Genomic DNA, 22,995 nt, shown 5'->3' on the forward strand with positions numbered 1-22,995 from the left:
CAAATATGGCACACAGACAACACATGAATATGGCACACAGACAACACACATGAGAAGACGCACATAACGCATTTTTTTAGAGGTTATTTGAAAATTACAAAAATTACCAAGTAACCAAAGCAAAGCAGCTATGGCCAATCTAAGCAGGTGTAAGCCTGGATAGTCCACGGGTTGGTGACTCCTATACATTAACGGGTTGTTTTAGGGAGCTGCCAGGCTTTGTTGTGCACCGCAGAGGGCAGTACAGAAAAATGTTGTACCGTACTTCTACGCTTCCAAGTTCACGTTTCCCGCCTTCACCAACCCGCACTGATGATGAAGTATAGTCAAATAACCCTCCCCCTCCCACATCTTACACAGATGTAGATGACATCTGTGTTCGTACAGGATTCACTCTTGTTATGCTCATCGCTGACATAACCATGCCAATTTGTATCGGGCAAACGTGCCATTATGGGGTTAACTCTGTGACTCGTGAGTGACGTGACCGTGTTAACCCAAATAGCAACTGTGCTACTCTTTCACTCTTTGTGTTCATCATCGACATGGCCTTGTTGGCATAATGGCAATCGTCATGACAGTCACGGTTTCACCTTTATTGAACTTCATCAGTGATATACAGCCACTAATTACTGCTACTTTGTATATAACGTGGGTTTTATTCTTACTTATTATATCTCCGTAATCCATGACAAAGAAGCAACCGTTATAACTCAGTGGACTTTACCTGGTAAAAGTTGTTTGTTTATTGATATAAAAAGTTTATTATTATATTCTTTGGGTCTTTTGGTAAAGCCACGTAAATAGAAAAGTCTCAAAAAATTGTGATTTGCTTACCTTACCTATACGTTGCGCTACTAACGTGTATTTCACATTGTTCGTTCAGAATAAGAATATTTATTTACACAGGAGGAATCCGATGAGCTCTCAAGGGGCCGTCCATAAATGACGTCACGCTATTTTGGACGATTTTTGACCCCCCCCCCTCGTCACAAAGTCATACCCCCATCAAATATGACATCACAAAGCTCTGCCCCCCCCCCCAAACCATATTAACATTTTGAAAATAAAACATGCTTCAAATCGCTTTAAACTATTGTCATTGTAGTGCGTATTTAATGTGGCGCTGCGCTATGATGTTGTAGGAGAAAACATTTATTAAAAAGTCTATTTAATTAAGTAGAACGTGTTGTCTATATTTATTTAAAGTTGCGCATTTTTACGTGACGTCACATTTCTCACCCCCCCCCCCTCGTCACACATCGTCACAAATGTCTGAACCCCCCCCCCCTAGGTGCGTGACGTCATTTATGGACGCCCCCCAAGCTATTTTAAAATCCTTTATATTAAGTTCACTTGCTTGCTTGCTTACGACCGTGCAAATCTTTCGGTCGTTTTTTTAACCCACTTCCCGTGACCCAATCGAGCTGACATTTTGCACACAGACTCGTTGTGCGTGACAATGTATTTTCGTGAAAAAAAAGTTTACAAAATTTTACACTTTTTTAGGAAAAAATTAGAGAGGACTCTAGCCGCCACGCATATAAAGGATTTATAGTGAAAAACTTTGTTTTTACGGGTTAATTTTTTTCACAGATGCCCATTAGGGGCGGGTAAGGACATTGCAATAACAAACAGTCCAAAACAATAGGAGTGCAAAGTACACGAGAGGACACGTGTGAAAAAAGAGCTTTATAGCTAATCGGATTCTTCCAGTCAAAATAAAGATGCTTATTGTGTGTAAACAACACACCTGTCAACCCCTTATCAGCGTTTTACATTATTACAGCCCAATTCAGACCTTACTGGTCACCCCGTGCCCTTATAAATCTCAACGTTCATCCTACAAAGTCCCATCACAAGGGAGAAACACAAACAAATAGACAACACAAATGTTGATAATTGGGTTTTTACCCTTTTATCTGGCAACAAAACTGACACCTTTTTTACACGGAGTCATGTTTGCATAGATCACAATACCTGCAGTCAGAATGCAAACAAAAAACACGCAACTCTGATAATGTATGCACTGTCCTTGTAATTGATTGGTCCACACCCGAGACAGCTTTTCTTAGAGCCTAGTCTCACATGGTGTTGGACCAGATGACGCCAAAAGGCGCACAAATGTTGCCCATATTGAAACGGCTGTACGCCGTATGGATCTGAAAACTCAATTTCCCTGTACAAGAATACAGGGTAACCCGTATGGGTTGACAGCTATGAAACATCCATTATACAGGTTTTCTTGGGTCAGATCGCGTAAATGTGTCGTTAAACCCACGCTGTTTATCGTGACAAACCTTACTAAATTGGCTGTCGGGTGGTGGCGGCTTTACGACACATTGATATATTTACACTAGGTCATTCAGACTCTGTCTTCTCGACATACCTGTTCTCCACCTGAGGACGGCTGCTTGCGTTGTGGCCGAAACGTCGTGAGAATTATTTAATTGTTTTATTTTTATTATTTTATTATTTCCATTCTACGTGACTTTACCGAAAGAACCAAGAAGATGAATCCCTGCAGTCACGAAAGCTTTAAATTGAAATATTTACGCTAACTAAAAAAAAACTCTATTGTGGATGATATTGGTCGCGAAAGCCTACTTACTGCGTGTTAAACTGGCATGAAACAACTGGCTTCGTCTCCATTGGTGATCATCAGCGCGGCCGCATCCCCCGCCCTCTCGCCCCATCCATCCAATCAACACCACGCACGCCCCAGGCCACACCCCCCTATTGAGCCGCGGAACCAATCACAAGAGCGTTCGCCCGCAGTCAACATGCCGCCCGCCGCTCGACAAATCCATTGGTGATCATCAGCTCTGCCCCCGCCCTCTCTCCCCATCCATCCAATCAACACCACGCACGCCCCAGGCCACACCCCCCTATTGGGCCGCGAACCAATCACAAGAGCGTTCGCCCGCGGTGACCAATCAGCGCAACCCGCGAGGCGGCGGCTGTTTGCCCGTTACGCCGTCGCGCGGCCCTATTGGAGGAGGGGCAACGCGGCGACCGCCCGCCCGCCGCCATCTTACCACGGGGTTGACTGCCTGCTCCGATGACGTCACAAGCGACGACGGGGGGGTGTGTGGAGGAACCAATGGCGAGGCGGGATCTGAACCCCCACCCGCTCCTCCCACGCCGCGTCTTCGAAGCCGACCAATCAGTGCGCGCCGGAGTACCAAGATGGCCGCCAAAGACACCGTTAGCACCGCGGCGAGGAGGGGCAGCGGCAGCAGCGGCCTCCCCACTGTGTGACGACGCTTCAGGACGTCGCCTCTCCACCCACCACACCCCCCACCACCACCACTGACCCCCCCACCCACCCACACCACCCCCCCACCACCACCCCGGGGTTCGTTGCGGGCTGATGTCGTCAGCACAACCGAGCGCGGACAGTGCGCGCTGCCGAGGAAACGTCCCGATGATGATGATGATGTCGTCGTCGTCGTCTTCGTGACTTAGCGCGGCCGTGCAACTGCTGAGGAGCGGCAAGAGCGGCGGTGGAGAGGGTATTCGCGGCGTCGTCAAAGCGCAAGGAGTTGAGGCAGGGGGGGGGGCGGACGGCGAGGACGAGAAGAGGCTTTTGACGGCGGCTCCTGGAGTCGGAATGGCGAGCGGAGGCTTCGTTTCGTCGCGCGGCCCCGGCTCGGCACGGCCACTGCTGCCGTCGATTTCGCTGCCGTTGATATCCGCGGGGACAGTTCGACTCCTACTAACACGAGCACAACATCGATTACAACAGCGCTGAGTTGTTTAGTGGTTTAGGGGGGGGGGGGGGTCACACTTGTTGTTGACGCGTGGGAAAGTGACAGCCGCTCTTAACGTTCGCTTTTCGCGATCACCTCAGACGTGACCATTGTCGTTCGGGTCCCAGGTGCACTTATTTATTGCCACCGATTCCCCCGTTGTGGTGTCGTAGAAGCAACGCGAGTTTGGGGGGGGGGGGGAGAGACGTTGATTGTATCGTGGGAGCGGGGGGGTTAGAGGTCGCAGGTCTGCGTTGGAAGGCGACACTCGGGGTCAAGTTTATTTTCAGTGAATCGCCGTCGGTGAGGTGAAGGAGGAAGAGCGAGCGAGCACCTGGTGGTAGCACCACCACCATCACCACTACCACCACCACCATCACCGCCACCACCACCACCGAGATGGAGTTCCCCGGGTCAGCGGCAGAGGCCAGCAACCTGTACGCGCCGGACAGCGGCGTGCTGGAGACGGTCAATGGGGAGGCGGACTCGACACTCGCATCGAAGGTAATGGGGGTGGTGGTGATGGGGGTGGTGGTGGGGGTGGTGGTGGGGGTGGTGATGGGGGTGGTGGTGGGGGTGGTGATGGGGGTGGTGGTGATGGGGGTGGTGGTGATGGGGGTGGTGGTGATGGGGGTGGTGGTGATGGGGGTGGTGGTGATGGGGGTGGTGGTGATGGGGGTGGTGGTGGTGATGATGGGGGTGGTGATGATGGGGGTGGTGATGATGGGGGTGGTGGTGATGGGGGTGGTGGTGGTGGTGGTGATGATGGGGGTGGTGATGATGGGGGTTGTGGGTGGTGGTGATGGGGGTGGTGGTGATGGGGGTGGTGGTGATGGGGGTGGTGGTGATGGGGGTGGTGGTGATGGGGGTGGTGGTGATGGGGGTGGTGGTGATGGGGGTGGTGTTGATGGTGGTGGTGTTGATGGGGGTGGTGGTGGTGGAGAGGCTCCTGCCTCGGGAACGAGTCGGTCCCACGCCTGGCCTCGTCTGTCCTGCACGGCTGGCCCACTGCGCGGAACATTGACGGTGGAAGCGTTGAATTGCCAGCAACGTAGCCTCGCAGCGACGTGATGATGACCGTGTTTGTGTGTGGGTGGTCGTCCGTACCAAACACTGTTTCAGGTGATGTTGTCATAGACCTGAAACATCTCACCAAGCAGGAATAAAATGACACATCGGCGAGATGTTCACCACCTCGCCTGGTATACAGGAGGTCGTGGGTTCAATCCCGACCCTTACTCCTGTGATGTAGCATTTGTAGTGTGCGTGCTCTCCCCCCCCCTCTCCACATGTAGAGACACGCGTTTAGAGAGTGCTGTGTGTGTGGCTGCTCGACATGTCCACACGATGAGCCGCTTCGTTGAGCTCTAATTTGTGGCCAGGTCGCTTTTAATGGCTCTATGTGTACCAAGCAGCTGGCCAAACATTCCGTGATTCGTGAGCGCTATATGGGCATCTTTGTATACAGTTATGTAAGTCGAGGTGTCGGCTACGTGTCGAATTTGGGCCAACACGTGGGGATATTCAGTTTCACGTGGCCTTGATGTGCATCTCGCCGACAACAGCACAAGAGGTGTCGTGACGTTGCAACAACTTGGTGGTGACGTCGCAACAACTTTGTGGTGACGTCGTAACAACTTTGTGGTGACGTTGCAACAACTTGGTGGTGACGTCGCAACAACTTGGTGGTGACGTTGTTGTTGTTTTGGGTTGTAATAAAGTTACAAAGTAAACGAAACAACGTGGCACCGCGTTGAATGAACATTCTTTCACGGCGTGTTGCTAACGTTCACAGCTATGCCATAGCTGTAAACCCTGTTCAAACGAACAGCTGATGTATGTTTAGTTTTGTGGTCTTTCACACCCCCCCCCCCCGCATCTACGATTAGCACGGTTGGCTACGTACGGTGCGAATGAAGTTCAACATACATACGTACATTTAAGTCAGTGACACATCATACACAGCTAACATCCGGTACATTTTCCGTGTGTGTGTGTGGCCGAGTGTCAAAGTTGACTTCCCTATGAACTTTCAACGCCGTACCCTTAACGTCCCTATTCGATTGTTATCTTGTTCTTCTTTCGTGTGGCGTTTCAAAAATAATGATCGACACGCTACACATTCCAGGGCACGATGGTCGATAATGGTTTGGGTGATATTCGTATGAATGGGCAATCGAACCAGGGTTCTTTGCTCGTCAACACAGTCACTAACCCCGCCAGCCACTCGAACCCTCTGGCTATCAGTGATCGCGAGCAATTATAAACACGTTTCTCGTTCAACAACATTGTTCCGAAACAAATACGTAAAAGTGGGCACAAGCATGGAAGATCAGCCGTATTTATTTATAATGCACATATATTATTTGTGACCTTTTAGGGCCACGGTGTTATTGACGACCGTGTTGTGTCGAGGTTTGTTGTTGCTTGTGCACCACTGACAACGCAGCAGCAGCAGCAATCGCCACGTAATTTGGTGTCATTAAATGCCGACCATCGTATCCCATCAGCAACAGCAGTATCGTCATTACGTCGAGTTATTCTCTCGAGCACTTGTTCTGCTTCCCTTGTTTCTATGTTTTTTTTTATAAACAACTTTTAATGTTATCATCGGTGGTTGTCCCCCCCCCCCCCCGTTTAGTATGGGGGTTAGAAGTCCCAAAATCAAATTTTAACACCAAAGTTCAACACACTCCGTCAACGTGTTAACACTGCGGCCTTCAAAGGAAACATATATAATCTGCGACGTTTTGACCGATGGCCTTAATTCATAGCACGTAAAATGTCTTTGTGTGCCCACGTCTACCTCTCACACCACGTGTCTGTCTGTGTGTCCGTGTGTCCACGTGCATCAGCTGGCGCTGGTGAGCCCCGACACAGAGCAGTACGAGCGCCTACTGCAGCAGCTGCGAGAGCGTCTCTCCGAGGGCCAGGGCGAGACCATCTACGTCATCGGGCAGGGCAGTGGTGAGTCCGGTACTCGCAAGTCGGGCCCGATGACACGGCCCGGCGGTAGCACGTTCACCGATTGTTGCCAGAGGGTTCGTTTTGTGCTAAGTTAGCCGTATAATTGCAAAGATAATATTCATCTTCTTGGTTCTTTCGGTAAAGTCACGTCGGAAAGACAGTGTCTGTCTTTCCGACAGACCTGTTCTTCACCTGAGGATGGCTGCTTGCGTTGTGGCCGAAACGTCGTGAGAATTATTTTATTATGTTTTATTTTTATTATTGTATTATTTCCCTTCTACGTGACATTACCGAAAGAACCAAGAAGATGAATCCCTGCAGTCACGAAAGCTTTAAATCGAAATTTAAGATAATATTAGTCGATTATTAAGACCTGCGCACACAAGTGGATTATTTTTTTCCCCAACAGACTCGTAGAGAGATTGTTGGATCAAGCAGCCCTCGCTAGAATTGTGCACCAGGGCATGACAATTTTGGGACGGGCGTTAAAGGATGGCGTCAGTTGGCGGGCAATAAATTAATGGCTGAGTTAGGGAAATGAGAGATGGCCTGGTGGCTCAGCAGGTGGATAGCGTGTCGGAGATGTTGGGCTGGCACAACAGAGGTCGTAAGTTCGAATCCAGATTTTATCCGCTTAGGTTTAAACCGGTTTCTGAAGTGTAGTGAGTTGCTCGTCACTGGCTGACCGGACACAGGGTGAGGTGGCGGTGGTCACCATGTTCTTGCCTAAGGTCTGTAAGCCGAGGCCTGATAATTGCTTCATGCCAGTGTTCTTCACTAATTTTTCAGAGGGGGGCCACCTTTGCCGATAAGATATCGCTGTGAGGGCCGCCACACATTTGAAACCGTTGGATTTCACAGCACGATGTGGGTGTTTTCACAATTTGTGTTTGGTGTAGTGGGGGGGGGGGGCGCACATCAGGGGCCGCCAGTGGCCCGCAGACCTTGCAATGAAAGAACACCACTTTATGCATTCACCGCGTACGTGTCAACGCAACACACTCACACGTGCGCTGCTGCATCACCCCCCCCCCCCGCCCTCACCGGCAGATGGCGGAGAGTACGGGCTGGGCGAGGACGACATGGTGGCGTCAGCGGCGACGCTGGAGGGCATGGCGGGGCAGTGCGATGCCGAGATCGTGCTGCTGCGCGAGCGCTCCGAGCCGGGCGGGCGAGCGCGCGAGTACCTCGTCCGGCGCAACGTGGCTGACAACGACTTCCTGGAGGTCAGGTGGGTCAAGCGAACGACGGGTCGCGCCATCACGCCGACCCCCTCATCCCACTGCTGACCACGGAGCTTCACAGCCTCTGCACAACTAAACTATTAAAATAATGTTTTATTTTACCAGGTAAGGCCCACTCAGCCGTGTAGTTTTTTTTTCAGAAGCGAGCTGGCTAGCTCAACGAAGTGGCTTATCACGTGGAAATGTATGGCAGCCAAATTGCTCCATAAACTAAATGTGGAGGGAAAAACCAGAGAAACCGGAGAAAAATCCACGCGACCACGGGGAGAGAGAATATACAAACTCTAAATATACAGACATTAGGTTTGGGATCGCGCCCACGACCTCCTGTATACCAGGCGAGGTAGTTAAAATATTGCAAACCATGGTGAAACTGCAGGAATGACCCCCATCGGTGCAGAACTGCAATGGATGAGACTTGCCTCTCCACAACTGCACTGCTCCTCGAACGACAAAACGGTGGTACCACCCTCTTCTAACCACACAACCACAGGAATGCCCCCTTTTGTGTCCAGCGATCGCAGTGCCGCCCCCCCCCACCTCTAACCACAAGCCTCAGGGATGTCTCCACGCTGCCCAACAGCATGCTCCAGCCCGCGCTGAAATCCTCGACCGTGTGCTCGATTGTTTCGAAACGCCGTGCTGTGCGAGGCTGTTTTCTGATTTCACGGAGATGTGTGTTAGCGGAGAGATTAGATGAGACACCGCGATATCACTTGGTTGAAAGAGGAAGCACCAACCAACCTCCCTCCCTCTTCCACCCAAATCTCCCCCCCCACCACAACCGCTAGTCCCCGGAACCCCACGTGACCACTTTCTTTGCCTCCTCATGCTCCTCTGTGGCTCTAACCACTCCACTGACCCCCCCACGTGTCAATTCTCTCCCCTTCCCATGACTATCTGTAATTACCACCCCTTTCCTTCCATGACGACCCCCCCCCCATTCACCCTCCCCACTTCCCCATCATACCACTCCCTCACCGTGACATCCCCTCTTGCCTTCCGTGACCATTCCTCCAATCGCCGCTGCCCAGAGGTCGCAAACGGGTTTTGATTCCTTACCCGTACCCGGCTGCACCAGGGTCGCAAATGGGTACCCGTACCCGTACCCGGTACGGGTACCCGTTCCCTACCCGTACCCGTACCCTACCCGAAATGAGTGACAAACGGTTACTCACCAGTGACTCACGGCCTACCCGTACCCGTACCCGGCCGCACCAGGGTCGCAAACGGGTACCCGTACCGGTACCCGGCCGGGTACGGGTAGCCGGGTATCGGGTAGAGTAGGGGTATCAGGTACCCGGTTGCGACCTCTGCCGCTGCCCACCTCTGTGACCACTCCTCTCTCTTCCCTACCCCCGCGACCTCACTTTGACCCCCCCTCCCCCCCACCTTCCCGCCCCCCAATGGTCAGGGTGGCGGTGGTGGGCAACGTGGACGCGGGGAAGTCGACGCTGTTGGGCGTGCTGACCCACGGCGAGCTGGACAACGGCCGTGGCTTCGCGCGCCAGAAGCTCTTCCGGCACAAGCACGAGATGGAGTCGGGCAGGACGAGCAGCGTCGGCAACGACATCCTGGGCTTCGACAGCGCCGGCAACGTGGTGAACAAGCCCGACGCGCATGCCAGCGGCCTCGACTGGACACGCATCTGCGAGAAGTCTTCCAAGGTCATCACCTTCATCGACCTGGCGGGGCACGAAAAGTACCTGAAGACCACGGTGTTTGGCATGACGGGTCACCTGCCCGACTTTTGCATGCTCATGGTGAGATGCACACACGTACACACGTGCGCGTGTATGTTGGGGGGGGGAACGGTGGCGCAGTTGTTGGTGCGTCATGCGACGAACCCTATGACACGGGTTCGATTCCCGTTCACGGCCGACACCAGTGACGGTTATCTGAACCGTTCTCGGGCCTCGTCGAAGTCCACTCGCCCTCAAATGAGTACCTGGTGTGGCGTGTAAACATCGCCACTGGCGAGACAAAGTTGATCAGGCGTGGTACTGGCCACTCACCCCCTCTTGTGCCGTTCTGGCCTTCATAGGTGTTCGCTAACAGCACTTGCCCCAACAGTCTGTCAAAGGCGATATGGGGGACCTTTTTCTTTGGGCACAAGGATAGAGGGGGGTATCCGTTGTGCTTGGAGTGATGCGATGGAGGGGGCGAACAGTGACTTGCTCTGTGGTCCGTTGGTTGAGATACGGACTCGTGTGCAGATTCATCGAATTGCATAGACATCCACAGACTTATACGATGGAAGCCGGCAGACGTGTTGCTGTGCGGTCCAAGGGTTGGAGGTTGTTCACACCGTGTGCTCGTATCGATCTCTGACATTTCGATTTAAAGCTCTCGTGACTGCAGGGATTCATCTTCTTGGTTCTTTCGGTAAAGTCACGTAGAAGGGAAGTAATAAAATAATAAAAATAAATAGAACCAAGAAGATAGATCTCTGACATTGACCGCTCGCGTTGCCCCCCTCCTGTCTTTCCTCCTGCCCTGCCCGCGCGTGCACCAGGTGGGCAGCAACGCGGGCATCGTGGGCATGACCAAGGAGCACCTGGGCCTCGCGCTCGCTCTCAACGTCCCCGTGTTCGTGGTCGTCACCAAGATCGACATGTGCCCGCCCAATGTGCTGCAAGGTGCCACTCGTGACCTCGCGACCGGGTTGGGGCAGAGTGTTATAAAAACAACTCCAGTCGTCATTCCCTTCCTTGTTTGCCCAAGCTTCTCCATTCGAATGCAGAGATAACATTACGCCACCGTGGGCGCCACGGTGGTGAGATGTTAACTACCTCGCCTGGTATACAGGAGGTCTTGAGTTCGATCCGGACCCTGACGACCTGCTGTATATTTTGAGTTTGCATGTTCTCTCTGTGGTCGTGTGGATTTTTCTCCGGGTCCTCTGGTTTTTCCCTTCACATTTAGACTTAACATGTGTTTAGTATTTGGCTGCTATAAATTTCCACGTGATAAGCCACTTCATTGAGCTATCATTTGTGGCCTGGTCGCTTCTGAAAAAGAGCTATGTAGCTTAATGATTGTTAAACGTGTCGCGCGTGTTCAGTGGTACGGTCAGACAACCCCTGAATCACCGATACAGTGTGGGGATGCCTTCAACCAGCCGTGGATTGACAAGGGGTCCGTAATTTGTGCATAAGTATCCTCCGCTATAACTTTGCCGCATTATGCATTGTACCGTGTATATACATACATACGTTGCTGACGAATTGGGGAACATTTCCTCGTAGAGTTTAACGTTTCGCGTTCTTGAAAAAAAAAACGCTAAATTGTATGCACAATTTCTAAAGTGGGAATGCACGTCGCAATAACAGACTATTGAAGGTATTCACAGCCTCATTTGTAAGAGTGGGTTACCAAAATGAAGTTGAAGTACAACAGTGAAGCAAGCTGAAATATCGGGACGGGTACTTCCTCCCAAGAAGAAGGTTTCCTAATCCTCCTGCAGCTGCCGCTTCACGTCCAATCACAACCTGACCTCTGTCTCCTCTTCCTCCCCCCTCTTCCAATTCCCATCACCACTGTCACCATCATCATCGTCGTCGGCACCAGACACGCTGAAGCTGCTGCAGAGGCTGCTGAAGTCACCCGGTTGCCGCAAGATCCCAGTGCTGGTGCAGACGCGGGACGACGTGGTGGTGACTGCGACCAACTTCACGTCGGAGCGCATCTGCCCCATCTTCCAGATCTCCAACGTGAGCGGCGAGAACCTGGACCTGCTCAAGATGTTCCTCAACCTCCTGTCGGCGCGCATGGGCTTCAGCGAGGCCGAGCCCGCCGAGTTCCAGATCGACGACACCTACTCTGTGCCGGTAACGCGAGCATAAAACTAAACCATCAACTGGTTTATATTTTTAGCACGGATTTTAAACACCCCTTGCGCCAGAGAAAGCGACGCCGTTGCCCTATTCCCGCTGTGACATCAGTTTTTTTTGGGGGGGGGGCAGGAAAAGTACGGAAGCGATGTCATGCTTTCGGATCACTATCGTTTACTTTTAAAACTGAACAATTTATTTATTTTACCAAGTAAGGCCCACTGAGCGTTGTGGCAATTTTTTCAGAAGCGATCTGGCTACATGCGATGATAGCGCACGGAGTGTACCTTTCAGTGGCAAAAGTCGCGTGGTGCAGTCACATACGATGCAGAGAATGGCAGTTGCATACTACTATGCTGTTTATATAATTTCCAAGCTTGTCAAATGAACTCTAAAAAAAACTATTTTTTATTTACCAGGTAAGGCCTGAGCTGTGTAGCTCTTTCTCAGAAGCGAACTTTGCCACTCGCGATGTGATAGGTCAACGAGGCAGCTTATTGTAATTACGTGGAAATGTAAAGCGGCCAAATTACTGTAAACGTGTGACGTTGGTTCTAAATGTGGAGGGGAAAAACCGGAGGACCTGGAGAAAAATCCAAGCGACCATGGGGAGAGAGAGACATGCAAACTGCAAATATATATGCATACTAGGCGAGGTAGTTAACATCTATTTAGTACGTAACACGTAGTAGGTTTTCGCAGCCAATGTCATGAATAAAATTAGAATTAATACAATTTCAATGGTTAATTTGGGGGCGGTAATGTGGTCCAGCGGGAGCCCGTTTTGCTGATTGTCGCAGAGTTTGGCGGTTCGAAGCCGGGAGTCTGCCCTGGTTAACACTGCAGGCGTATTAACCGTAAAATACTCGGCCTTACTGCTTTTTGTGTTTAGTTTGTTGTGCTTCCCCCCGCACCTCCGATTAGCATATTTAGCTACGTACGGTGGTGTGAAAGAAGTTAAATATACATACGTTAAAACGCTTTGACGTGTTTAAACGCTTGTACACATGGCAATTTAATTTGTTTCTCTGTCAGGTGGTAGAGGGTTACACGACAAACATTATCTGGCCTAGCCCAACCAATCATGATGATAATTAGGTATTTGTGCTATATTCAGAGCTCCGTGTTTTACAGGTGAATGTCGTCTGCGAGAAGGGCTAACGATTCCTAACATCGGTGGCGAGTGGATATCTTGAACCGATCCAGGGCCTCCGTGCTGACAACAGCAGCGACAGTGACTCCGGCAACCATCGTCCAACGACGGCCGGGTGTGGATTCTGGCCGCGCCACTCCCTCGTGCGCCGTGCCGGCCTTAATTGGTGTCCGCAAACAATTGCTCCAGCAGCCTTTGTAGGCTGCGCGGGGGATCTCTGTCTTCGTGTGCGTGTAGTGGAGTGGAAGCTGGGCGGCTCTCCTAATGGGTCACAAACGTGGCCACCCGAGTTAGATTCCCGGCCACGGAGGAAACGTATCTGTCGCGAGCGTCATCTGAAAGCTGTCCTAATACGTGTGCGCCTTTCTTTTGGACTGCACGCATGAGCACGCGCAGAAAGGATCACTCCTTTCTATATCCTGATTTCACCGCCGCTGCGCTTCCAGGGCGTGGGCACGGTGGTGTCAGGCACGGTGCTCCGAGGCCTCATCCGACTCAACGACACGCTGCTGCTGGGCCCCGACCCGCTGGGCGCCTTCACGGCCATCGCCGTCAAGAGCATCCACCGCAAGCGCATGCCGGTGCGCGAGGTGCGCGGCGGGCAGACCGCCTCCTTCGCCCTCAAGAAGGTAACGTAGCGGCCGCCAAGGCTCGTGTCGGATGGGTTGGGGGGGAGGGGTGGAGGGGGGGTGGTGGAGGGGGGGGTGGAAGGGGGGGAGGGTGGAGGGGGAGGTGGAAGGGGGGTGTGGAAGGGGGGTGTGGAAGGGGGGTGGAGGGGGGGGTGGAGGGGGGGGTGGAGGGGATTCACAATGGCCTTGTCAAAGGTGCCGAGATGGCTTTTTTTCTTGCGACCGGGCAAGGGGACGAGCGGATTTATTTTGGGCAATTGCCGGGACCAAACCGCGAGATTTAACCGACGAGAGTGCAACAGTTCGGCAGACAAAGGGCTAGGTCACCGGGGTGGATGGGTGGCTCTGCGGTCTGGGTCACGATGGCCGTGTCGTAGCCACTGAGCCCAGGGAGAGACTGTTTGAGCCCTCTGCGAGCAAACCGCTGTGGGTCCTGGTTTTTGAATTCAGAATGAAAAGCGCCGGTGAGTGAACTGCTGCGCCACCGCTCCCGCCATCGTTAACGCGCCGCCCCCTGGCGCCGCTCGCGGTCTGCGTTTCGTTGCCTACGCAGATCAAGCGTGCGTGGATCCGCAAGGGCATGGTGATGGTGTCACCACGCGTCAACCCTCAGGCTTACTGGGAGTTCGAGGCTGAGATCCTGGTCCTCCACCATCCGACGACCATCAGCCCACGCTACCAGGCCATGGGTGGGTGGCGTCGTTTGTGACGATGGTCGCAGGGACTCTGAGTCAGCAACCATCGCCCTAGAGCCAGGCGTGGGGAATCTACGGCCTATAGGCTGTACACGCCCTATGGCTGGATGCGGCCTGCAGGTTGGACACAGCCTACGGGCTGGTTACGGCCCCGCAAGCGACGTTTATTATTCCGTCACGGTCTTGTCTGCAATTCACGATGCCGCTCTCGTCATCGTTTGCGTTCCCTCATTGCCGCCGCGACGCCCCCCCCCCTCCACCCCCCACACCCCCTTTTAAGGTTTAACACGTAGGCTTTCACGACCAATATTATCCAGAATAGAGGTTTTTGGGTTAGATCGCATAAATATATAAATGTGTCGTTAAAACCCGCCACCAGCCAACACAGCCAACTCGTAAGGGTTGTCACGTAAACAGAACGTGGCCAATTCGTCACTAGTACAGCACTAGTGTGTAGTGTATAGTGTAGTGTATAGTAGTGTATAGTGTAGTATACTAGTACAGAACACCGGTGTGTTGGAGAGGCAAGCCACAACATTTACAAACTGAGTACGACGTTTCGCTAGTAATTACAACTAGCTTCATCAGGCGACAGCCAGATTTGTGGAGAAGTCTCTTACTGTTTCGTTCGTTATATAGAGGCGTAGATGTGTTGACCTTTCTGCGCTCTTGCACAATGATGGGGGGGGGCGCGGGATTACTGAGTCAACTACATGATGCATGTGCATTATGCGAGTCCTTTTAACTTGTCCTTCCTGTCTATTGTGTTTATTAAAATAGCCGTACCAACGGTAATCCCTATTGCAGTACGCTGCCCTTTGTAGGCATGCATTTAAATAATGTATTATTTGATGATTCGCTTCCACGCAGCACTAAGACGGTAGCTATCCGAACGGTTAAAGTTATTTTTATTTACTCTTTGGTTCTTTCAGTAAAGTCACAGAGAAAGAAAATAAATGAAATAATTTATTTTGTTTTCTTTCAGTTTCGATAGATTCTCTAATTAGTCTTGGCCAGTAGTAGCTAGTTTTGCACAAAACTTCCACATTATCAAAATCAATTGAGTGTCCTTGTTGGCACGTGTGTTCTGCAACTGCTGACAGTTGCATTTGGGAGAATTTAATATTTCTCTGATGTTCTTTTAGTCACGTGCTGATCATTCGTCCTGTTTGCCCAACATAACATTTACTACATGTGCAGTTAACCCTGTACACAGCTTCTGTTGATAGCTTCGGTAATACATCTTTTGTACCAGATATTAAATTCTGTATTTCATGTACCGTGCCAAATCTGACTCGGATGTTTTGTTTTGCCTCTCCGCCATGGTCCTCTGCCCCCTTTCCCTGTGCCCCCCCCCCCACCTGCCCCATGCAGTGCACTGTGGGAGCATCCGGCAGACGGCCACGATCCTGGGCATGAGCCGCGACTGCTTGCGCACGGGCGACAAGGCCAACGTGCATTTCCGCTTCATTAAGAGCCCCGAGTTCTTGCACCCGGACACCCGCCTCGTGTTCCGGGAGGGACGCACGAAAGCCGTGGGCACCATCACCAAAGTACGCGCGCACGTGCGTGCGTGTGTAGTGTAGTGGTGAGCGCTATTGCGCTACGAACCCGGCGGCCCGAGTTCGATTCCCGCTCACGGCCAACACCAGTGACGATTATCTGAACCGGTGCTGGGCCTCCCCTAGGTCGACTCGGCCTCAAATGAGTACCTGGTGCGGTGTGTAAACATGGCCACGAGGGAGACAAAGGGGGTCAGGCGTGGCGCTGGCCACTCAACCCACTCATGTGCCGTGCTGTCCTTCGTAGGTACTCGCTATCAGCACTTGCCCCAACAATATTTTAAGGGTGGTATTTACGTACGCATCGTACGCATCGTCCTGGGAGATTGAATTATATTGTAAACAGATATTGCCTGAAGTCTCGCTTAATACGTGCTGTTCACACAACGCTGTTTCGCTGTAACGCGGTTCTTCCATTCGGGAACACTTTTCGCACAACGCAGAGTGCGCCCCGTTATAACGCGCAACGCTTACCACGTTGTAGCGCGGTTTTTGAGCGGCAGACTGCAAACTACTTTCTTGAGCCGCGTGGCTGAGTGGTACAGTCATACAGTACGCGGAATGATACAGTAACGCGGCGGCGTACCCACAGCTATTTGTCCCGCCATCTCGCTGTGTGCGCACAGCATATCGTATCTTCGAAAACTTTATCGTAATATTACTTACGGGGAAACAGTTTGGCGCTTGGCGCGCTTTTCGCTTGACGCGGCACTTTGAAGGAACTCATCTACCGCGTTGGGACATGCTGTAAATGTGCTCGATGGTAGCGAAAGCATTCTGATGACGACAATGACGATGGTTGCCGCAGGCTCTTTAAGGACTGCAGTGCGGCTTCCGAAATTCGAAACAAAAATGGCTCTTGTTGTTTTGGTTGCCGACCCTTGACCATGGAAGTCCAGTTTACCATGGGAGTACAGTTCAACATGGAAGTCCAGTTCACCATGAAATTCCAGTTTACCATGGAAGTCCAGTTCACCATGGGAGTACAGTTCACCATGGAAGTCCAGTTTACCATGGAAGTCCAGTTCACCATGGAAGTCCAGTTCACCTTGGGAGTACAGTTCACCATGGAAGTCCAGTTCACCATGGAAGTCCAGTTCACCATGGAAGTCCAGTTCACCATGGGAGTACAGTTCACCATGAAATTCCAGTTTACCATGGAAGTCCAGTTTACCATGGAAGTCTAGTTTACCGTGGGCAGGGGTCAGCAACCTGCGGCTCTGGTGCCGCACGCTTCTCACGAAGGACTGTTTTGCGACCACCGCCTCGTATTCGCGTGCGTTGGCGGCTCTTGAAATATTGATGGTGTTTTTTTTTTTACCGAATTCGAACAACAACAAAACAAATTGCCGCTCCTGTTGTGTTTGGGTTGCCGAACCCCGTGCGCCAGCTCATCTCCAGCGTCAACACGGCGCCCACCAACATGAAGACGCAGCAGGTGAAGATGCAGCCCAGCAAGAAGGGAGGCTTCGGCACCAACGCGGGCCAGCACGGAGCCGCGTCGGGCACGCCGGGGGCGGCCGCTGGTGACGCCGGCGCCGAGGCTGGAGCCTCCTCGTCGTTGGAGGACGCGACGGCGCAGGTGGCGGCACAGGGAACACAGGTGCGCCGCGGGGAAACCGGCGCAGGCGCGCGGGGTTCGACTCCGGGCCCTGGTGCGAGTGTGGCGCTCGGTCCGTCTGTGCTTCTTGTTAGTCTGTTGTCGTTCTCAAAAGGATTCGGTCGGTATGCGTTGGCACTGTGCCAGTGTTATGTCATGAGTCAATAAGTAGACTGATTCATGATTAATTATTTTTGGGGGGGAAGTTAGGCCGCGTGATGATCGATCTGGCCACATTTTTTGTCGTGGAACCCTGCAGCGTCTCGCGTAGCCGAGCAATCGAAACTGTTGTAACGTGAGCGTTTAACGCGCCGATTGTTATTCTCATTATTATCCGTTCAATCAATTCCATCGCCTGATCAGTTGAAGGACGATCCTTACAGCCAAAGTTTAGCGATTAAAAAACAAATGGTTTATTTGGAACTCGGCAGCTAGCAGCGCACAACCCTGTGTCGGAGAATGGGTCTCTAAGAGAACGTCCATTGTAACCACTCGTGAAGTCGCTCTTCGGTCGACGTCTAATTCCCACTCTGTAGGGGCTCACCTCTCGTACGCCCCGCAAAGAGGCCTCGTCGCATGGGACAGACTTTTCTGTTAAATCGCAGAGCTGGAATGAAGCTGGATGGGAGGGGGGTGGTTTTGTCGTGCAGTCATTGGTGAGCGGGCTGAGACCATCCGCTCATTCAACTTGAGAAACCCGGATTAAACTCTGGGCGCCACGGTGGCTAGGAGATGTCAACTACCTTGCCTGGTATACAGGAGGTCGCGGGTTCCATCCCGACCCTGACGCCTGTATATTTTGAGTTTGCGTGTCTCTCTCCCCATGGGTCGCGTGGATTTTTCTCCCGAGTCCTCTGATTTTTCCCTCCACATTCAGAAACATGCGTTAAGAGCATTCGGCTGCTATACATTTCCACATGATGAGTCACGATGTTGAGCTATCATTTGTGGCCAGTAGTTTGTGAGTGGAGGTGTATCTGCGAGTGGTGCAGCTTATCTACCAGTCATCTCAGTCAGTCAACCCAAGGCACCGGGTTCTTCCAGCGGCGTTCGACACTCCACGTGGCCTTAGAGTGGACAGCCTGGCACAAGCGCCGGGGTGACGTCATCGCTGTTTGGTGGCGAATGGCAGCTGTTGTGTGTGTGTGTAGAAGTGTGCTTGTGTGTGTGTACTAATGTACATCCTGCTGTGCGTTATCGTGTGTGCATGTGTGCATGGCGAATGGTGGTTGTTGTTGGTGCAGCTCTCCTGCTCTCTCCACTCTCTCTCGCTCTCTGGGGGTCTTGCACTCTGATCCTGCCACTATGCTTTGCCTTCCTCTCCCCCCCCCACCCACTCCCCCTTGCACACCCCCTTATGCAGTCACAAGGAGAGGAGGCAGACAAGGAGAAGGTGATGGTTGTGAATGTGACGTCTCGATTCAGCACGTGCGCTCGCTCACAAAAGTGCTCGCCCTTTGTCCGAGAGCGTGACGCGCGGAGTTTTGTGCGTTTACACTGCGCAGATAATGCAGGTGTGTGGGGGGGGGGTTAGTGTATTTACACAGATGCAGGTGGTGTCGTGTGTGTTAACACACACAGACACGTGTTGTGTGTGAACGTTCACACACCTTTTTATTTCACCAGGTAAGGCCCACTGCACTATTTATGTAGCTCTTTTTCATCAGCGACTTGGCCACGAATGATAGCTTAAAGAAGCGGTTTATCATTTGGCAATTTATAGCAGCCAAATACTCTTAAACGCGTGATGTTGATTCTAAATGTGGAGGGAAAAACTGGAGGACCCCGGAGAAAAATCGCTACGACCACGGGGAGAACATCCAAATATACAGGCGTCAGGGTGGGAATCGAACCGTGTATACCAGGTGAGGTATCTACATCATTAGACCTCCTTTGCCAGTACCAAAATATAATAATAGGGTTTTCCCCCTTTTTTCGGGAAACAAAACTGAAACTTTTGCAATGATCCACGTCTGCATTAACCACAATACTTGCAGTCAAAATGCAAACAAAAAAACACACTATGATAATATATGCATTGTCCTTGAAACTGATTGGTCCACACCAAGGGACGGCTTTCTTTTGAGCCTCGACCCAATTGGTGCTCGACCAGAGGACGCCATATATTATCATAGCGTGTTTTTTTGTTTGCATTTTGACTGCAAGTATTGTGGTTAATGCAGACATGAATCCTTGTAAAAAGGTTTCAGTTTTGTTGCCAGATAAAAGGGGAAAACCCCTATTATCAGGTGAGGTAGTTAAAACATCTCCCCACCTTGGCTCCCCTCTCGCGCCCCACAGATACACGTGGGGTAGTGGGTATAAACATAGACACGTGCAGTGTGCTCATACACACGGACACGCGTTGCACAGTGTGTGTTTACACACGGACACATGCAGGGAAGTGTATTTACACGGAAACTCGTGGGTGCATTGTGAATTTGCCAATACAGCCGACGTTATGTAGTGTACGGCGTCTTTACACTTTGACGTTCGTGTCGCGTTTCGACATGCACTGACCTGAAACCCCAGCGGCTGGGGTTTAACTCCTGGTTCTTGGCTATTGGCATTTGACACTTATATGGGCTTCCCCCAGGTCGGCATAGTGGAAAACAATTATTGAATATCAGCACTGGCGAGATGATGATGGTTAGATGTACTTGTGTGCGGATCCCACCGATCACTTTACGGCGTGGCCTGCCTGGTGCTCGCGAACAGCACTTTCCCTAAATTTTACGCGCACACTTTTGAGGCCAATATAATGATGCATAATTTATTTTTGGGTCAGATTGCGTAAGCAAAATGTGCGTCGTGCACCATCCAAACGTTGCCAGTTGCTGCTTCAGCAGCAGCGGTGTTGCAACCAGCGTCGTCAGGCAGTTCCAACACAAGTGTGCCCCTGAATCAGTAATAAGTTGGCACGTTTGTTCACGCGACGACTTTTATCAGTCGGCCGTGTAAGGTGTGGAGGAGGATTACGACACGCATTCTTTGATGGGACCCCAAAAATGTATTATGAAGCACTTGCCCTGGCATCGTATATATGTCTATAAACAGGGGTGGAACTTTTGAGCAAATACTATTATCCATATTTGTTTTTGGGTAAGGGTACTGCTATGCCTAGCCCAATGACAAATATGGATCACGGCACCTCTGTTGTCACTTGTTTAATTTCCTAAACATATATTTGGTTGCTTACGCAGTCGCTCGTGTTCACGCATGAAACTACGTCGTGTGTTCACGTGCACCGGAGTGTTTCGTGCGCGCGTCGATGTGCGCGCTCGCTGGCGTTTGTTCACACCTGTCTGTCTGTCCGTCCGTCTGTCTGTCCACCACAGGGAAGGGGCAGCGGAAAACGGCGGGGAGGTCAACGGCAGCGAGGCAAGCAGGCATCCCAGACGGCCGTGCAGGTCACCTCGTAGAGGGGTCCTTCCTGGTACCCGCCCACGCCCCCCCCCCGCGCGCCTCCTCTCGTTGTCAAGGCAACAGAGGAGCCCCCCCCCCCCCCCCTTTTTCCATACCTCCGTGGCCGCCATGCCTGCCTGGTCGCGTACAAGCCCCCGCTTTCTTTCTCGTATCGCGCGCACGACGGGCAGAAGAGAACGTGTAAAAACGCCCGTGTTGTTTTTAATTAAACGTTAGGTGTGTGACATTTCAACAATTATCCAATATCGCTGGGGTGGAGGGGGGAAGTATCGAAAGAAAATTTCTCGCGTAGACACGAGAGAGAGAGAGAAAAAAACACACGGCCGCAGCTCGCAGTCGCAAACGACGGCGGAATCGATCGGCGAACAGGTAAAGGTTTTAGCAACGTTGAACTTTATAATTGTTTTAATTGAAAATATATAAAGAGAAGAGAAAATAAAGTTCCACTTGGGAGTCGCGTTACAAAAACAACAAAAACGTTACCGTCACCGGTGACGTCTCGTTGGGAGAAGTCTTCTTCCGCAGCCCGGAGGAAATCCGTGCGGCAGCTCGCTCGCCCGTCACATCATCACATGGTCAGGGTTCACCTCGTCACCGAATGCATGCGGTCCCCCCCCCCTCACCCAGACTCCCGTGCCCCGCCAACCTGAACCCAAACGACCCCTGACCCTCCAATCGCTCGTTGCTGTAGGCCTCAGGATGAATAATTAAAATGTTTTCGCTTGCTGCGTGTGGTTTTGTTTTCGTAGTTTTACTTAATAAAGACATTTCCCCTAAAGCCTGCTTCAACGTCATTTTGGATTATAAAAAGGAAAAAAAAGGTACATATTTCAATCGTACAATTTGTTGCGTTCCACCGCTGCCCGCTATGGATGTGTCGCAAGTCGAAGGTGTCGGCTCGTGCGAGCGAATCGACCATTGGGTCGGGCAAGAGGCCCTGGGGAAGACGATGGCACACAAACCACAGCAAGGGGCCTCTGTTCCGTGCCACACGCGTCGCTCATTCATCTGCCATATAATTGTTCTTATTTTATTTTACCAGGTAAAGCCCACCGAGCTATATCGCTCTGTTTCAGAAGCGACCTGGCCACAAATGACAGGTCAACGAAGTGGCTTATTACGTGGACATGAATAGTAGCGGACAAATAATCTAAATCCGTGATGTTCATTCTAAATGTGGAAGGGAAAACTGGAGGGCCTGGAGAAATATCCACGCGGCCACAGCGAGAGAGACATGCAAACTCCAAATATACAAGGGGTCAGGGTCGGGATCGAATCCACGACCTCCTACATACCATACTCTTAGGTTTTTTTCCGGTAAAGTCACGTAGGTAAATAATACAAAATAATAAAAATAAAATTGTAAATCACGACGTTTCGGAGGCAACACAAGTCTCCGTCATCAGGTGGGACCGTCACAGCTAAATTTACTGTATCTAGCTGTGACTGTCCCACCTGATGACGGAGACTTGTGTTGCCTCCGAAACGTGATTTATAATTTTATTTCTATTATTATTTTTATTATTTATTTTTTTACCTACGTGACTTTACCGAAAAAACTTAAGAGTATGAATCCTTTCGATTTAAAGCTTTCGTGACTGCAGGGATTCATCTTCTTGGTTCAGGTGAAGACCAGGTCTGTCGGGGAGACCTGGTCTTCACCTGAGGACGGCTGCTTGCGTTGTGGCCGAAACGTCGTGAGAATTATTTTATTATGTTTTATTATTTTATTACTTCCCTTCTACGTGAATTTACCGAAATAACCAAGAAGAGGAGTATGAATCCTTGCAGCCACGAAAGCTTCAAATCCTGCATACCAGAGGCGAGGGAGATGACATCTCGCCACTGCGGCGCCGTCGGGCCTTGCTGGACGTGTTTCCGGACACGTGGCGAGGTCTGTGTGTGACCAACCTCCACCTACCGTTGGGGGTCTGCACGACAACTGTGTCGATGAGCGCGCACTGATTTTATGTTCAGCGAAGGCCTCGGTGAGAATTCCACATGGCCACCAAGGACACCACCGCATGGCTCGGCGATGTACGCGCGCGCGTTAAACGCTCGTCCGATATAATTTGACTTAAGAATTTTAGCCAATGGAGATGTGGCGATCGGGTTTATCCACGTCTGGATACAG

General features: G+C 51.5%; 2 protein-coding genes across 4 annotated transcripts in view; one reads left to right on the forward strand and one right to left on the reverse strand.

The window, feature by feature from the left end:
- JOSD1 (Josephin domain containing 1) overlaps positions 1 to 22,995 on the reverse strand; it is a 92,363-nt gene that overhangs the window by 24,675 nt on the left and 44,693 nt on the right. The window contains exon 1 of one of the 2 annotated variants that reach the window (XM_078857094.1): positions 3,039 to 3,123. The exons of the other annotated variant lie outside the window; for it this stretch is intronic. The gene's annotated coding sequence lies outside the window, so the exon portion shown is untranslated. Of the gene's footprint in view, positions 1 to 3,038; positions 3,124 to 22,995 lie in introns of those variants that run through there. 2 annotated transcript variants of the gene reach the window in all.
- Positions 3,330 to 21,639, forward strand: GTPBP1 (GTP binding protein 1). Of its 2 annotated transcripts, XM_078857086.1 has the most exons (12): positions 3,330 to 4,256; positions 6,608 to 6,719; positions 7,770 to 7,950; positions 9,378 to 9,726; positions 10,479 to 10,602; positions 11,534 to 11,793; positions 13,396 to 13,578; positions 14,132 to 14,267; positions 15,648 to 15,826; positions 17,226 to 17,438; positions 18,799 to 18,828; positions 20,774 to 21,639. In XM_078857086.1, exons 1-12 carry the CDS (start codon positions 4,152 to 4,154, stop codon positions 20,855 to 20,857), a joined length of 1,956 nt encoding a protein of 651 aa, XP_078713212.1. In that variant the 5' UTR covers positions 3,330 to 4,151; the 3' UTR covers positions 20,858 to 21,639. The 2 variants fall into 2 exon arrangements, with proteins under 2 accessions (XP_078713212.1, XP_078713213.1); XM_078857087.1 differs by lacking the exon at positions 18,799 to 18,828.

This window comes from Lampetra fluviatilis, chromosome 5 (assembly GCF_964198595.1).
Source record: "Lampetra fluviatilis chromosome 5, kcLamFluv1.1, whole genome shotgun sequence".
Taxonomy (NCBI): Eukaryota; Metazoa; Chordata; class Hyperoartia; order Petromyzontiformes; family Petromyzontidae; genus Lampetra; species Lampetra fluviatilis.

Excerpts from the sequence above, each read along its gene's own strand:
- GTPBP1 (XM_078857086.1), top strand. The coding sequence starts at position 4,152 with ATGGAGTTCCCCGGGTCAGCGGCAGAGGCCAGCAACCTGTACGCGCCG. Across the intron at positions 7,951-9,377 it reads AACGACTTCCTGGAGGTCAG|GGTGGCGGTGGTGGGCAACG; the intron begins GTGGGTCAAGCG and ends CCCAATGGTCAG. Across the intron at positions 17,439-18,798 it reads TGGCGGCACAGGGAACACAG|TCACAAGGAGAGGAGGCAGA; the intron begins GTGCGCCGCGGG and ends CCCCTTATGCAG.